Raw genomic sequence first — 15878 nt, 5'->3', positions numbered from 1 at the left:
CTACACATCTTTTCTTTCTGATAGTACAATATTTGTTACAATTGATTACACAAACATGTTGCAATAAAAGTTAATTGCACTTATGTTTTGATTACTCAACAATTATATTCGTATTTCACCGAAAACGAAAACGGTTTTAACCACTGATCAAATAAAAGCAAAACTTTAATGCAAGATTTAATGGTTTACAATTCTAAGTTTGGAGTTTTGTACTAAGAGTTTTGAGGCACTGCACCCTACTATTGATAATAGTACCAAAGCGACCAAAAAAAACCTGTTTCGACCCAATTACCTCTTCATCCTCTAGAGGCCTTGGTGAAGCTGTACAAGAGGTGTTTGATTTGGGTGGAGTACCCTGATCCATCTGCCAGAGTGGAGGCTTTCTAGGTCGTGGTATCCAGGGAGGGCAATGATCTTACCTGTGCACTTCCTTTATCTGGACGCGGGAAGATCCTTTGTGTGGAAGACAACCAAATGGCCCCAGCAGACTGGACCATAACCAGACAGACAGTGAGGGAGATGATTGACTCCGACCTGAACCAATATTTACCATCAGGTTTTATATTGTTTGATGAGCCAGAGGTCCACCAACAGGAAGTCAGCTGGGAGTTAAGTCATACAATCGATTGTGCCGAACGTTTAACGAATGTCCACAAACTGTATCCCAGCATTATAAGGTATCAGAACAGTGCAAAATGAAGTCACCCTGAATGAGGCCAGGATTGTTTTGGCGTGACGTCTGATTGACTGCGTGGCACTCATGTAGATCTGAATCCATTCCGTAGCATTTCTTATGGTGAATAGTCACAATATTCCTTACAACAGACCCAATTCAATAGCTTCTAAATCTCTGGGTTAGTTTAATGTAGAATTTAGAAAAAGACAGACCTTATTGCTTATGTGGATGTTCTGTTTCTTAAATGTTATAGGTGTAAGTTAATGCTGTGTCAAACAGTATTGTTAATACTGTTATTATTAATACAGTATTGTTAAGTTACCAAACCACTGTATCATAATAATTGAACAGGATGCTTAAATGTCACGTAAGACTCATGTTTGCTGTATACGATTGCAAGATTTCATTTGAGTTCATGTAAGTCAGTAGTTTTGAGGGAATAAAGTATTGTTCTTAGCTTTTTTTAAAGCATAATGTAACATCAGGGTTCAGTATACTTTTACTTGTGAAAGCTTGAGTTATGTATTGTACACAGTGACCAAATTATTTTAACCTAGATTGCCTTCACTATTAAAGATGCATGAATGAATCAAGCCCTGGATATTGTCTAGTCTTGTAGTTAGGTGTGGTGTTTTCATTTAACCATGCATTATTTATGCGTCTGTGTCAGTGTGTGTGTGTTTAAGTGTTCTTTGTCTGAGAACAGGCACTGGAACATGGACGGTATTGATGGCCATTCGAGGCTTCATTAGTGTTATTTTAGCAGCAGGATATTATGCTGGCAGCACCCAAGATTTTCTTTATCACAATAAAAGCCATAATTGAAATGTATAAGGCAATATAGTTAATCTAGTCTGTGAAAAAGAACAGACAACATTGGAACAGACATTAAACATAAAATGTACAGACTATATTGTTAACTATATTACCTTATATATTTCAATGATGGCTTTTGTTTTAAAAAAGAAAATCAGAGTTAGCACTACTAGCATAATATCCTGCTGCTAGAAGAACAGTAATGAAGCCTCGAATGGCCATCACTAATGGATGGTGTGAACAAGAAGCACACTTCACATTCTCTCTTCTTTGAAGTGGTAACCATTTTTAAATAGGTACATTATTTTCCTCATACATACAGTTGATTGTACAGTTTACAATCGCTTAAATGGATTAAAAACGCATGTTTCTTATTACCTTTTCATTTCAAAACTTCACAACTCACATATACAGACAATTTACAAAGAAGTCTGATCAGCAAGCCTGGAAAAAAACCACAGTAAACAAAATGGGGAAAATATTTGCGTTCTACTTCAGAGAGACATTTTTTTCCCACCAGTTAATCCTGCCTCCTCCTCTGCTTCCCTGTCCAAATATAGATCTTAAAGAATCAATATTGATAAACCGCTATACAAACATGTGTTACAAATACGTATTGCATGTTTATATCAGCATTGGAGTAAGCAGCGAACAAACATGCATTCTATGCAGTACAGTTATTTACAGGAACTATAAAAAAAAAGTTTATTGAAAATAAATGGTATTTGATGATTTAAGTCTTCCTTATCCTCCTGGAAGTCCAAATGGGCAGAACAACCCCTCCAAATGGGCAGAACAACCCCTACTTCTGACAACATGTTTAATTTATTCCCTCCTACTTAAGACAAAACTCAGGGCTAGGTTAACCTCTGATATCGACAAAAAGAGCAGCCAATCAGACGTCTCATACATTTTCTTGCAGTTTTTTTCCACCAACTAGCATGACAATGCCTCAGGAAATATGCCTTGAGGCTTTCTTTCAACTTCCTGTTTGGAGTGTTAGGAATCAATCAGATCTAAGGCTCCTTATTTTAACAAACCCACCCCAACACAAAAATAATGTTATGCACCGTTAATAAATAAATAAACCGTTTACCTTGGCGTTAGCCCAATATTATGACCCTTATTATGACATGAGATAAAAAGACAAGAATGAAGAGTACAGTAATGTAAACGTAATAACAGATATCAGTGTGTTCTTGTAAGTAGTATCTGTTTCAGTTGATTGTTGTTCATACTAAGTACCAGCAGGGGTAGGAGGTATTGGGGCCCACCAAACTGGTGGCTGAACAGCACTCACTGTGTTACATCGACTTGCATTTAAATCAAATGGTCCATCATAACATAATCTGTTCCGAGGATGTGCTGTAGCCTAGTTGTGACACCACTTTCCCATTTCCCAATTCTCCTTTACTTTGCTATATCCAGACGTTTCGTGAAAATGCACAACAAAAGTATCAGCAAAATAACCCTATTGGATGATTCTGTAGGTTTCTCGATGCATAGTCTGACTATACAACAACATACGGTACAACTCTGTTTACATCTGACCTCAGTCTAAGCCTTTTGGACCATTTCTGTCATGTATAACAGAGACACATTTGACCACCTAAATTCCAGTGCTTTAATGGAAAGCATTTTGTTGGACGGATAAAAATAGTCCTTCAGTGGCCACTTGGGTCATTTCAAAACATGTTTACTGTCCACACCTTTGACCCCTAAATGACCAGAACCATGTGGTACAGTGTTGTTTGAATGGTAGAGATAATCCAACTGTGGAAACATTCAAGTTATGGAAAATAATAAAAATGCAGTATCTTCACAGAGCCTGTTGCATGTCACTTGTTGAGCAAAATGTTACAAACAAAATATAAAATCCAAGGTAAATAACATACTGCAATTTACAAACATAACTTAAATGATAAATATGTTGTTTTTTTTTACTTTTCTTATGTACAGGTATGTTGAAGACTCTTTCCACACATTTACAGCAGAGGACATGGTTATATTAAGGTTGGCCTTCTATTGAATCGTTCTAAAGGAGGCGCCATGGAGAGTTTGGACATGTTGACCAGGTCCCCGGCTCTGATCATCCCAGGACAGACATTCCGGAAGAACATGTCGGTTCTCCCTGTTTGACATATAGAGGTGTCCAGGACAGACATTCCGGAAAGAACATGTCGGTTCTCCCTGTCTGACATATAGAGGTGTCCAGGACAGGATGCGCGCACGTCCCCCCCCTCATGCTGGGATTCCCAACAAATGTAACCTCATAGAATTGTGGCCTGTCCCTGCCCCCTCCACACTCACAATGGAAACCACACTGCGACCAGAACATTCTGGGCTACCGGAGGTGCTGAGCGCACCGTGGTAAATGGCTGTAGCACAGAGCATGGGATGAGCTGTGTGTCAGCAGTAGGTGTCATCCCAGATACAGTGCATGTTCCTCGGCTGGACTCCGGCTGGACTCCAGGTCATCCCAAAACCCCATGGTCCTCCCACTCTCTCCTCCTTTCTACACGTTCGACTCCACAAAGGGTCTCTTTGGTTTTATGGGTGACGTGGGGCCCTGCCTGTCCCTGGAGAGCTGCCTGTACTCGCCGTCCTGGTAAGCCTGCGCCACGGGCAGCGTCCTGGCTACCTTGACATCTGGGTAGGTGGGCGTCTTGCTGACGCGGCCCAGGCCATCTGCCCTGCTGTCCCGCGAGCCGTTCGCCGCCACCTGGTGGTAGTCGTCGTCCAGGAGGTGTCCGTTGTGGGCGTTGTTGGTGCGGTTGTAGTAGGCGATGTGGCCCATGCCGGCGGTCTGGCTGTAGCCGTGCTGAGTGCCGATGTTGCCAGGAGACGTGACGGGGCTGGTGACCACCGTGTCCAGGGAGGAGACCGCCCAGGAGCGCCCTGCTGTCTGTGGCTGTGGCGGCAGGTACTGGTGGGTCCGGGCCGTTTTGTCCACGATGCCCATAAAAGGTGTGTTCCTGGAGCGGAGGGCCTTGTCGGGGTACGTCCCCCCCACCACCCTCAAGTCGCCGCCCTGCGGGGGGGACGCAGGTGACAGGTCGTCACAGTAGACGCCGCCGGCCTCGTAAGACAGCCGCAGGGGGATCTCCATCTGCTGGGCTGAGGCGGAGCCACCAGTCAGGCTGGTGTTGGAGGGGGAGAAGCGGAGGCCAATGCTCTGGGAGTGCATGAGGGGCCGGGGAGTGGCTGCGTGTGGCTTCGGGTCGGCGCCGGTGGAGCTGATGGGTCTCCGCAGGCCGTGGGGGTTCCCAGGGGAGCCCAGCGCCGCCTGGCGCTCCATCTCTAACTCCACCTCCATCTGCGGGGAGACTGGGTAGTACGCTGCCGACTGGCTCCGGCTGATCTGGGGCGTCTGGCTGTAGCGTGGACCGCCCGGCCGGTAAGCCGAGGAGGGCCGCAGGGGTAGCTCGTCCTCCGGGGGGGCATTCTGGGTCCCGCCGCTGACACCGTGTTGGTATAGGGCCCCTGCACTCAGGCTAGCCTGCACCTGGAGCAGGGGCCTCCCGTCCAGGGCACTGGGGTACATGTTCCCCCCGTCCCCCAGCTCGGCCAAGTCGACGGGGAGGCGGCCGCTCACGGAGTGAGCCATCTGGCTCGGGGTGCTGCCACCCAGCACGGCGCTGGAGTGCACGGCGGAGCTGGGCTGGTTGGTGCGGACGATCTGGGCCTTGGCTGGCTGGAGCCACTGGCCCTGCTGGGGGGGCAGCTGGAAGGAGCGCTGGCTGCTCATCTTGGACAGAGGAGACTTGGGCTGGACGGTCGCCTGGTCGGACTGGTAGCGGGCGGACGCGGACTGCGGCCGGTACAGACCTCCTGCGCTCTCTGCGGGGGGGCTGGCGCGGTACTGGGGGCCCCGGCGGAGAGGCGAAGGAGGCGGGCTGAAGTGGTACAGGGCCGGGGAGGCCTGGTGGGCCGGGGAGGTGTGCGGGGGGCTTGGTCGGTAGGCGGTGCTCTGGTGTGTCGGAGAAAGGGACGGGGAGGGGGACTGGTAGCCTTGCCGTGATGCGGGGGACATGTTGGGGGGGCTGGGGCCCATTAGGGGACCCCCGGAGAGGTAGGGAGAGTTGCGGTGGCCTGGGGAGGGAGGCAGGCTCTGGAGGAGGGGCATTCCAGAGGGGCTGGAGCGAGGCTCAGAGGACATGTCCATGGGGAGGCCCTCCAGGTACTCCTGGTCCTCCTCAAACAGATCCTGCACCGGCTCCATGTCCTCCAGGCGGGGCTCCAGCGACTGGGGGGGAGGTGGGGCCTGCTGTCTGGGTGGGGACGGCGGAGGGTCCAGCTCCTGTTGCTCCTCGAACTGATGACACTCCTCCTCCACTCTCTGCAGCAGGCGTTGGATCTCCCTGTTGTTGGGGCAGAGGCGGGTGGCCTCATTCAGGTCCTCCAGAGCTGCGTGGAACTGCCTGTGAATTGGGGGGGGGGGGGGGGTGTTGAACAGGAGAAAATCAGGAGAGAAAAGAGGGGGATGGAGAAAGAGAGGAAGCCGTGAGAGAGACGCAAAGAGCTGGAGTGTGTGAGCAGCACAAATCAAGCATTACTGATGGAAACGGCCAGAGCACTACTGTTAGGACAGCCTGGGTCTTCCCTCACACAAAGGACAAGGCTAGAACATCAACAGGAATGAGTCATGAGCAGGAGGATGAACATGCCATAAGACCAGGGGGGAGACGTGATGGCAAACAACCAATCAGCATGACGTTGGGTTAAGAAGCATGGCCGGGGACTCTCATCCGAACCATAGCCTGGCAGGACCACCTTGCTCTATTACGTCCCCCTGTAGTCAGCTGCCTATAGCTCATTCGAACCCTGGTGTTCATGTGACATGAGAGGGCCCAATCAGATCCTAAGGCTGAGCTCACTCTGCGCTAGGCCTTCGCCTCTCTGTTCTCCCCACTGCTACAATTACCTGCTGCTGCGCTTGGCGCGGGCTCTGGCGTAAAAGGCCTCGTACGATTTGGATTTCAACTCTAGCGCCTTGGTAGCAAACTCCTCAGCCATCCCAAAGTCCTGCAAGCAACAACAGCAACAGGACCAACAGTCATTCACAGAGCCACACATGGAACCATACACGAGTCATACACGAGTCCGACACGAGTCCGACACGAGTCATACACGAGTCCGACACGAGTCATACACGAGTCCGACACGAGTCATACACGTACACGAGTCCGAGATGAGTCGTACACAAGTCCGAGATGAGTCGTACACAAGTCCGAGATGAGTCGTACACAAGTCCGAGATGAGTCGTACACAAGTCCGAGATGAGTCGTACACAAGTCCGAGATGAGTCGTACACAAGTCCGAGATGAGTCGTACACAAGTCCGAGATGAGTCGTACACAAGTCCGAGATGAGTCGTACACAAGTCCGAGATGAGTCGTACACAAGTCCGAGATGAGTCGTACACAAGTCCGAGATGAGTCGTACACGAGTCTGAGATGAGTCGTACACGAGTCCGAGATGAGTCGTACATGAATTGAGGAATGAATGGATTAAATATTATGATTTGTACACAGAACCATGTAGTCATACGAATCAGATGAGAGTCATTCAAGTCTTGTATCAGTCATATATAGAACAAGAGTTATACAGCAGTCATATAGAAGTCAATAACGGAGTCAAAGATGAGACCAATGGAAACTTGGGTTCAGATAGAAAACACCCAAGACACAAACAGGAAGACTTATGGGACAAATAAAATCAGTACAAGACCAGAACAAAAACAAGTACATAACACAATTAAAAAAAACATTGTACACACAGAATATGGATTTTCAGAGACATACAAAAGACCAACACAAACACACACTCACACATATAAACCGCTGCTCCACTGTGCTGTCATTATAACCTCGCCTGGACACTAAGGCCCTGACTCTTCAAGCACCCAGACCAAGCTCACCTTGCACCATCTTTCCAGTTACCAGGTGGACCCACACAAACCAAGACAAAGCAAAGTATAAGAGGGAATGGAAAAAGCAGGGACATGGATCTGGGTTAGATGAGTCAGGGGTTGAGGTGTCATGTCTATGATGATGCAGGGACATGGGCCTGGGTTAGATGAGTCATGTCTATGATGATGCAGAGACATTGGCCTGGGTTAGATGAGTCATGTCTATAATGATGCAGGGACATGGGCCTGGGTTAGATGAGTCATGTCTATGATGATGCAGGGACATGGGCCTGGGTTAGATGAGTCATGTCTATAATGATGCAGGGACATGGGCCTGGGTTAGATGAGTCATGTCTATAATGATGCAGGGACATGGGCCTGGGTTAGATGAGTCATGTCTATAATGATGCAGGGACATGGGCCTGGGTTAGATGAGTCATGTCTATGATGATGCAGGGACATGGACCTGGGTTAGATGAGTCATGTCTATGATGATGCAGGGACATGGGCCTGGGTTAGATGAGTCATGTCTATAATGATGCAGGGACATGGGCCTGGGTTAGATGAGTCATGTCTATAATGATGCAGGGACATGGGCCTGGGTTAGATGAGTCATGTCTATAATGATGCAGGGACATGGGCCTGGGTTAGATGAGTCATGTCTATAATGATGCAGGGACATGGACCTGGGTTAGATGAGTCATGTCTATGATGATGCAGGGACATGGGCCTGGGTTAGATGAGTCATGTCTATGATGATGCAGGGACATGGGCCTGGGTTAGATGAGTCATGTCTATGATGATGCAGGGACATGGACCTGGGTTAGATGAGTCATGTCTATGATGATGCAGGGACATGGGCCTGGGTTAGATGAGTCATGTCTATGATGATGCAGGGACATGGACCTGGGTTAGATGAGTCATGTCTATGATGATGCAGGGACATGGGCCTGGGTTAGATGAGTCATGTCTATGATGATGCAGGGACATTGGCCTGGGTTAGATGAGTCATGTCTATGATGATGCAGGGACATGGGCCTGGGTTAGATGAGTCAGGGGTTGAGGAGGGATGTCTTCAGCTATGAAGATGCAGTTCATCTACTGCACATTGTTGCACGGTTATTGGTGCCGTCAGTGTTTAGAAACCTCTATGTACACCCTGCAGTCGACCCGTGGTTTTAACATCTATCACAGGTACTTGGTATGGTAATTTCAATCTGTGTGTCAACAAACTATCCCAGTAAGAGATAATAGTTAAATGTGAACCATTGTTTTGCTCAACTTGTTGATAAGGTGGCTTTGAGTCAAAGCTAAGGCAGTTTCACTCACAGGTAGGTGAGAGGACAGAGGAGGAGGCTCAGGGATAGTTAGGAGGCGAGAGGACAGAGGAGGAGGCTGGGGGATAGTTAGGAGGCGAGAGGACAGAGGAGGCTGGGGGATAGTTAGGAGGCGAGAGGACAGAGGAGGAGGCTAGGGAATAGTTAGATGGTGACGTGACGTGACAGAGGAGAAGGCTGTGGGACAGTTAAGGGGTGAGGTGAGGGGACAGAGGAGGAGTCTGGGGGACAGTTAGGGGGTGAGGTGAGGGCACAGAGGAGGAGTTTGGGGGGACAGTTAGGGGGTGAGGTGAGGGGACAGAGGAGGAGGCTGGGGGACAGTTAGAGAGTGACGTGAGGGTACAGAGGAGGAGTCTGGGGGACAGTTAGGTTTGACGTGAGGGGACAGAGGAGGAGTCTGGGGGACAGTTAGGGGGTGAGGTGAGGGGACAGAGGAGGAGGCTGGGGGACAGTTAGAGAGTGACGTGAGGGTACAGAGGAGGAGTCTGGGGGACAGTTAGGTTTGACGTGAGGGGACAGAGGAGGAGTCTGGGGGACAGTTAGGGGGTGAGGTGAGGGGACAGAGGAGGAGGCTGGGGGACAGTTAGAGGGTGAGGGGACAGAGGAGGAGGCTGGGGGACAGTTAGAGGGTGAGGTGAGGGGACAGAGGAGGAGGCCGGGGGACAGTTAGGGGGTGAGGTGTCTCACGTTCATTTTCCTTCTGCAGCGGGACAGGTTGAGGAGCAGGGACACCTTGAGCTCCCTGAAAGTCTTGAGGTCCTCGCTGAAGCCCTCTCGCGGGAACTTCTTTAAGGCATATTGGTACCTCTGGGCCGCCTCCTTCACTTTTCCTTTCTAAAGAACAGGAACACACAAAAACACCTTAGCAAGGAGACAGACATTCCAGGACCACCTTTTGTGGTAGCCCCACCATCCATTTATGGGATAAAAATGGCTGAGTGTGATGAGGAGCCAAAATCAGACAGCAGTGGCTGTTCAGCAACAGTCTATACATTACATCAGAACTCAGGGGCTCTGCTTCACATCGATGTCCCTAATGCTCCCAATAACTGCACATTTCAGGATTTCTTTTAACGGAAATGTTTAAAAAATGTCCAGTCTTTGGCTCGGCATCTCAGGAGACTGACAGACTTGTCAAAAAGCCAATGCATAATTGTGTTGGCTATGTGCTTGGGGTCAATGTTGTGACCTCAACCTTAAAGATCTGATTGATGGTGTTCTGCATCATTAGCTTCTGGCAGGTTCTCTCATGCAGAGAACATCTGAAGATCTGTTAGAGTGGCATTTTGGTTCTTGATTACCAGCTAGACCAAGGCCAAAACTAAGTAACCAGGCCAGAAGTACAGTTCTGCAGTAGAATGTCTGATGGTTCCAAATGTCTTCCATTTCACAATGAAGCCCACCGTTCTCCTGGGAACTTTCAATGTTTTTTAAAAAATCTTTCACAGATCCATGCTTTGAAACAATTCCATGTTCCATAGGCTTTGTTTTTCACAGGATGAATCTTAGCTCAATTTGGAAAGTCATTGCAAGTTCCAGATTTTCAATACATTTTAACAATTTTCAAAACAAAAAAAATATTGTTGTTTTTATGGGGTAATGTATGCAAAATAATGCCAAAAATATATATTTAAAATGTGCCCTATGCAGCATTTTCCATTTAAAATATCAGATAACTAATGATATGTAAGGGTTGTTAATCTGCAGTCTCTGGCAGAGTGTCAGGACTGACACTATCCCCAGTCCCATAGTTGCAAGTAAAACGTAGAAGGCCGGGACATGTGTTGAAGTTCGTTGAAGGTGTGTGAGGTGAAGGCCAGTAAAAAGCTTTGTTTGGGTTCACATAGGCCTACACCGAGTGCTCCAGAAACAAAAATATACAGAAGCAACGTGAGCATCAGAGAAAGCACGGAGTAAAACAAGGGTGACTTTGGCATTTATTAGATGGCGAGAGCTGAAGTTCGTATGAACAGTGATGCAGAGTTGGCTACTTTTCTATTTGACAAGTAAGAATACATTAGATACCAAATTTAGATTGTTGGCTAGATAGTCAAGGAAAGCTAAGTGAAGGGTTCTCCAGTCTTTGGTCGGGACAAATTATCTAACAATAGATAGCCAAGTTAATGAATCCATTTGCTGCTGGAAAAAAGTGTTACAACCTGGTATTGTCTGCAAAAGACAAACTAGCATGCATTGTTGGGTTGTTTGACCAAACCTAATACATTAGCGACTATTGCTCGGAAGAAGCATTTACATTGCCTTTTAGCTAGATTTAGCCTTGTGCAAACTGGTCAAAATGTGGATATTATTGTTCCAGTTAGCGCTAGCTAGCACGATTAGGGTTTCATGTTCACAAGCCATCAATGAGTCTCTGAAATATGACAATGCATCTAACACAATAGATAGCCCAGATTACATTTGATTGGTTTATCTGTTTACTTTGTTAATTTAGTGTTCCGTAGTTATGGAAAGCATCAATCAACTTCGACCCCATCTAAAACGAATGTCTGTGTTCATTGTTCCAGCATGGGCAGCTTCAGACCTGTCAGTATACTCTTAGTAGTGATAGTCTCCTAATGGAGATATAGAACTGATACTCAACTCATTGCCGATTGGTGGCATGAACTTGCATAGGGCACCTTTAAATAAAGATGATTTGTACACCTTACCATCTCACTGGCATTTGCACTCAGCGGGAAGCTGAGGAACAAACGCTAACAAATAGGGTTCCAGCAGCTAACACAGTGCTTGATCAAAGTGACTCTTAATCACTAGTATGCCTTCGTACCTCTACAATGGCTCTTCATCACACCTGTGCTAAAGGCATTGCTGACCTTGTAGAAGCCGTCTCCCTCCTCGATGAGCTTGCTGAGGAGGACGATCATGATGTCTGGTTTGGAGGTGGCCATTGCCCAAGTGGCGGGACCTGATGGGAGGACAGCAGGGGGGCATGATGGGTAACGGCAATGTGCCAGAGAGAGGAGGGTGGCAAAGACAAGGAGTGGGGATGTGTCTCTACAATGAGCAGGACGGAGACAAAGAGGAGACAAAGTTGCCCCTAGACGCTGATCAAAGCCCACTAGTTATTTAAGTCAGGATTTGGAGAGAGCAAGACACTGATCTAAGGCCAGTTTTGGTTTAATTGAGGATTTGAAGAAGGCAAGTTGCAGATCTAAGGCCAGTGGATATTTAAGTCAGGATTTGGGGAGGGCAAGACGTTGATCTAAGGCCAGTTTTGGTTTAATTGAGGATTTGGAGAGAGCAAGACACTGATCTAAGGCCAGTTTTGGTTTAATTGAGGATTTGGAGAGAGCAAGACACTGATCTAAGGCCAGTTTTGGTTTAATTAAGGATTTGGAGAGAGCAAGACACTGATCTAAGGCCAGTAGAGATCTAAATCCGGACTTGGAGAGGGAAATGTGCTAATCTAGATTGGTAGCTAGCGACAACTTGAATGTGGAGAGAAACAGATTGAGAGGTCGAGGAGACAGCACATAGAAACATGGCATGACTACTCAGACATAGAGGTCCGGGGTGTATCTGCTCCTGCAATCACAGCTGACAAATGGAGACACACACGGGGACCCCATAACCTGGTGTAGGCAGGTTCTGACTCATGAAGAATCTAGAGAAGCCACTGGGCCACGCCCATAACATCACTCAAGATGAACATACAGTCATATTAGCTGGACTTGCTCTGGGTTATTCTGCATGATATGTACAGAGGGCAGGCAAGCACAAGCGGTTCAGGCATGCACATCTGACCTCCCACCAGCCGGGGGCGTGCGTTGACTGTAGGCTGCGTTGGAATCACATTCACTTATCAGGGATGGATGGTTAGCTTTTTTCACAAAACCACAAAGACCATATATACATGTAGAAGGGAGCAGGAGGGAGGAGGGAGCAGATACGGGGAGCAGACATGGGGAGCAGACACGGGGAGCAGAGAGGGAGCAGAGAGGGAGCAGAGACAGTCATAGAGAGGGCAAACTCTGTTACCTCTGGGCCGACTCGGAAGAGTCTGATATCCTGATTACAGAGGGGATGGAGCCAGGATTATGAGTGACAGGTTAGAGTAGGGAGTCAGGGAAATGAGAAGAAACAGAATGGAACCGACACAATCGGCGCCACGTGAGTGAGTGTGAGATCGTGAGAGAGCAAGTGAAAAGGTCAGTGAGTGAGTGGGGAGTGAGATGAAGAAAAAAAAAACAGAAAGAGGCAGTCGTGAGACGCCGTGGCCAAAAACGTGCGTCCGCAAAATAAATAGTGCAACAGCAATGCCAGCAGTAGCAGAGGTAGTAGTACTACTAGTAGTAGCAGAGGTAGTAGAAGTACCACCAGTAGTAGCAGAGGTAGTAGTACTACTACTCATAGCAGAGGTAGTAGAATTACCACCAGTAGTAGCAGAGGTAGTAGTACTACTAGTAGTAGCAGAGGTAGTAGAAGTACCACCAGTAGTAGCAGAGGTAGTAGTACTACTACTCATAGCAGAGGTAGTAGAATTACCACCAGTAGTAGTAGAGGTAGTAGTACTACTAGTAGTAGTAGCAGAAGAACTAGAAGTACCACCAGTAGTAGCATAGGTAGTAGAAGTACTACCAGTAATAGCGGAGGTAGTGGAAGTACTACTAGTAGTAGCAGAGGTAGTAGTAGCAGGTATGGTAGAAGTACTACTAGTAGGAGTAGTTCTAATAGCAGTAGTAACAGTCACCATCCAGCCCAGTGGAAACAGAGGAGGGGTCAGTGGGAGATTAGGGCGTGGAGGAGCCTTAGGGAAGAGATTCAAGCAGCACTCGACTATATTGTTTGTTCTAGAAGTATCCAGCAGGACAGCCAGTAAGTAAGTACAGGCAACAACACTGGACTGGTGAAGTACTACAACAGACCGTAGCTAAACCACTGAAGCTGATTTGAACCAGAACAGACAGTCCACCGTCCCAGTGTTTTACCTGTGACCTCCAGTCAGTGCCTACCTATCTTGGCTCCCTTCTTGAGCAGGGCCACCACCACCGAGGTGTTCCTGCAGCCCACAGCCCGGTCCAGGGGGCGCATTCCGCTGTAGTCCACATGCTCTATCATGGCCCCGTGGTCCACTAGATACTGCACCTGTAGACAGAGGGGGGGAGGTTACAGGCCCAGGGGGCAGGAGAGGCCCAGGGGGCAGTAGAGGCTCAGGGGGCAGTACAGGCCCAGGGGGCAGTAGAGGCTCAGACGACCACCATCGCACCTTCTGAGAAACCTCCATCGCCACGGTGTCCAGCGAGTGCTTACCACTTCCGAGTCCCCGTAGAAGGCAGCCAGATCCAGGGGAGTGCGCCCGCTCTTGTCGGCATGGGCGGTGGTGGCGCCTTTCTCCACCAGGCAGCGCACCAACGGCAGGTGGCCCTTCAGACACGCCCAGCTCAGTGCCGTCAGACCCTCCTTGTCCATCAGAGCCAGCGACGCCCCTGTTGGGAAGGAGGGGCCAGAGGTTGAACTGCCAGGGCAACCCCACTCGGCAACCTGATTCTAATAACCGGCGCCTTAACTATATGGATCAGGTATCACACTGCATGATGTATCATGTGGCCCTTCCCCTCTGCTGCGCCCTGAACCACTGACAGCGGTGGCGGCGGCCAGGTGAACTCTGACCTTGTGCCAGTAGGAACTCGGCCGTGCCCAGGTGGCCCTCAGAGGAGGCCATCATCAGGGGCGTGCGTCCCTGCTTGTCCGCCATGTTGACGTCGGCGCCGTGGTTCAACAGAAGGTCCACGATCTGAGGTGGAAAAGAAAAGAGTTTATCGCTGTGTCAGTATTGTCCCCGCGACCCACCGTGTCACCCATCGCTGCCAGTCCTGTATTTGGTCCCACCTGCCAGTGTCCTTGGCGCACAGCGCTGAAGAGGGGCACCATGCCCCTGCGGTTCGGCTGGCCCACCCCCGCCCCCTGTTCCAACAGCAGCCTGCACACCTCCAGCTTCCCCCGGCCCGCCGCCGCCGTCAGAGCTACAGACCCCAACAGAGAGAGGGGGGGTCAGGGCGCAGAACAGCCTTGGACACAGCAGAACACACATCTGAAGATAACACACACCGGTCTCTCCCCAGAGGGTGTCAAAGCTGTTGATCTGCGCTCGCTCCTCGTCCTCCTCGTCTTTCTCTGGTAGATCCAATAGGTAAGAGGCAATCTGTATTGGAGAACACATTCAGATTTAGTGTGTGTGTGTGTGTGAGCGTCTCTGCTTGTCTTGACGTGTGAGTTGATGTGTGTGTGTACCTCTGTATAGCCCATACTGGCTGCCGCGATCAGCGCCTGCTGGACAGCGTGACTCTTGCTGAAGGCTCCCTGGTTCTGGTCGTCTGGGTTCCACTCACTCTGGACCAGGAACTTAACCACCTCCAGGTGTCCCCTCAGGGCAGCATGTACCAAGGCACACTGACCGTTCTTGTCCAGGTGGTCCACCTACACAGACAGACAGAGAGACAGACAGACAGAGAGACAGACAGACAGAGAGACACACAGAGAGAGAGACACACAGAGAGAGAGACACACAGAGAGAGAGACAGACAGGCTCATTACACACCTGCATAAACACAGACAGTTGTACCATGTTGTTGAGAGGCTGTCTGTCGGTAGTCATGGTGACGGTTCCTGACCTTGGCCTTGCGGGAGCAGAGGTCCACGACGATGGCCAGGTGCCCGGCAGCGGCGGCGTAGCCCAGCGGGGTGAGGCCGCTGTCCGACTCTCCGTCTACGTGTGCGCCGTTCTCCAGCAGCAGGGCGGCCGTCTCGGCATAGCCGAGGTGGGCGTGGACACACAGCACCGGGGCGTTGTTCAGCACCTCAGAGCGGTAGTTAACGTTGGCTCCGCCCAGGATCAACAAACGGCTCACCTAAAGAGGGCAGTGTCAACACGGTACCAACACACAACGAAACAACAGAGACACTCACCCTTCTGATCGCCCAGTGCTGGTGTGAGTGTGCGCGAGTGTGCAGCTGTGGTTCCTGTACCTTGATATTGGGGGTGTAGAGGTTCCTCAGTGAGGCCAGAGCAGCTGAGAGTCCCTCTGTGCTGTAAGAGACCCAGAGCCCCTGCAGGACAGACGAGGAGACCCCGACCTTCTTACTCAGGCCCTGTGGAGAAGAACCAGGGGCATCAACGA

The 15878-nt window shown here is 49.3% G+C and overlaps 1 protein-coding gene across 7 annotated transcripts in view; it reads right to left on the bottom strand.

Annotated features, from left to right (window-relative positions):
- Positions 1 to 1758: 1758 nt before the first annotated feature.
- Positions 1759 to 15878, bottom strand: part of tanc2a (tetratricopeptide repeat, ankyrin repeat and coiled-coil containing 2a) — a 72576-nt gene continuing 58456 nt past the window's right edge. For 6 of the 7 annotated variants that reach the window (XM_020051037.2, XM_020051038.2, XM_020051041.2 and 3 more), the window contains 13 exons: positions 15727 to 15849; positions 15372 to 15608; positions 14992 to 15177; positions 14809 to 14902; positions 14590 to 14723; positions 14371 to 14494; positions 14011 to 14186; positions 13713 to 13845; positions 12739 to 12768; positions 11574 to 11665; positions 9427 to 9573; positions 6417 to 6517; positions 1759 to 5913 (listed from right to left, as the gene is read on the bottom strand). In XM_020051037.2, the coding sequence (XP_019906596.2) occupies positions 4008 to 5913; positions 6417 to 6517; positions 9427 to 9573; positions 11574 to 11665; positions 12739 to 12768; positions 13713 to 13845; positions 14011 to 14186; positions 14371 to 14494; positions 14590 to 14723; positions 14809 to 14902; positions 14992 to 15177; positions 15372 to 15608; positions 15727 to 15849 (3483 nt within the window). In that variant the 3' untranslated portion in view covers positions 1759 to 4007. The remainder of the gene's footprint in view (positions 5914 to 6416; positions 6518 to 9426; positions 9574 to 11573; positions 11666 to 12738; positions 12769 to 13712; positions 13846 to 14010; positions 14187 to 14370; positions 14495 to 14589; positions 14724 to 14808; positions 14903 to 14991; positions 15178 to 15371; positions 15609 to 15726; positions 15850 to 15878) is intronic. The other variant, XM_029123191.2, reaches the window with a different exon arrangement.

This window comes from Esox lucius, chromosome 11 (assembly GCF_011004845.1).
Source record: "Esox lucius isolate fEsoLuc1 chromosome 11, fEsoLuc1.pri, whole genome shotgun sequence".
In the NCBI taxonomy this organism is placed as follows: Eukaryota; Metazoa; Chordata; class Actinopteri; order Esociformes; family Esocidae; genus Esox; species Esox lucius.
Note: the sequence above shows the minus strand (reverse complement) of the source record. Positions and strands in the feature narration are given on the sequence as shown.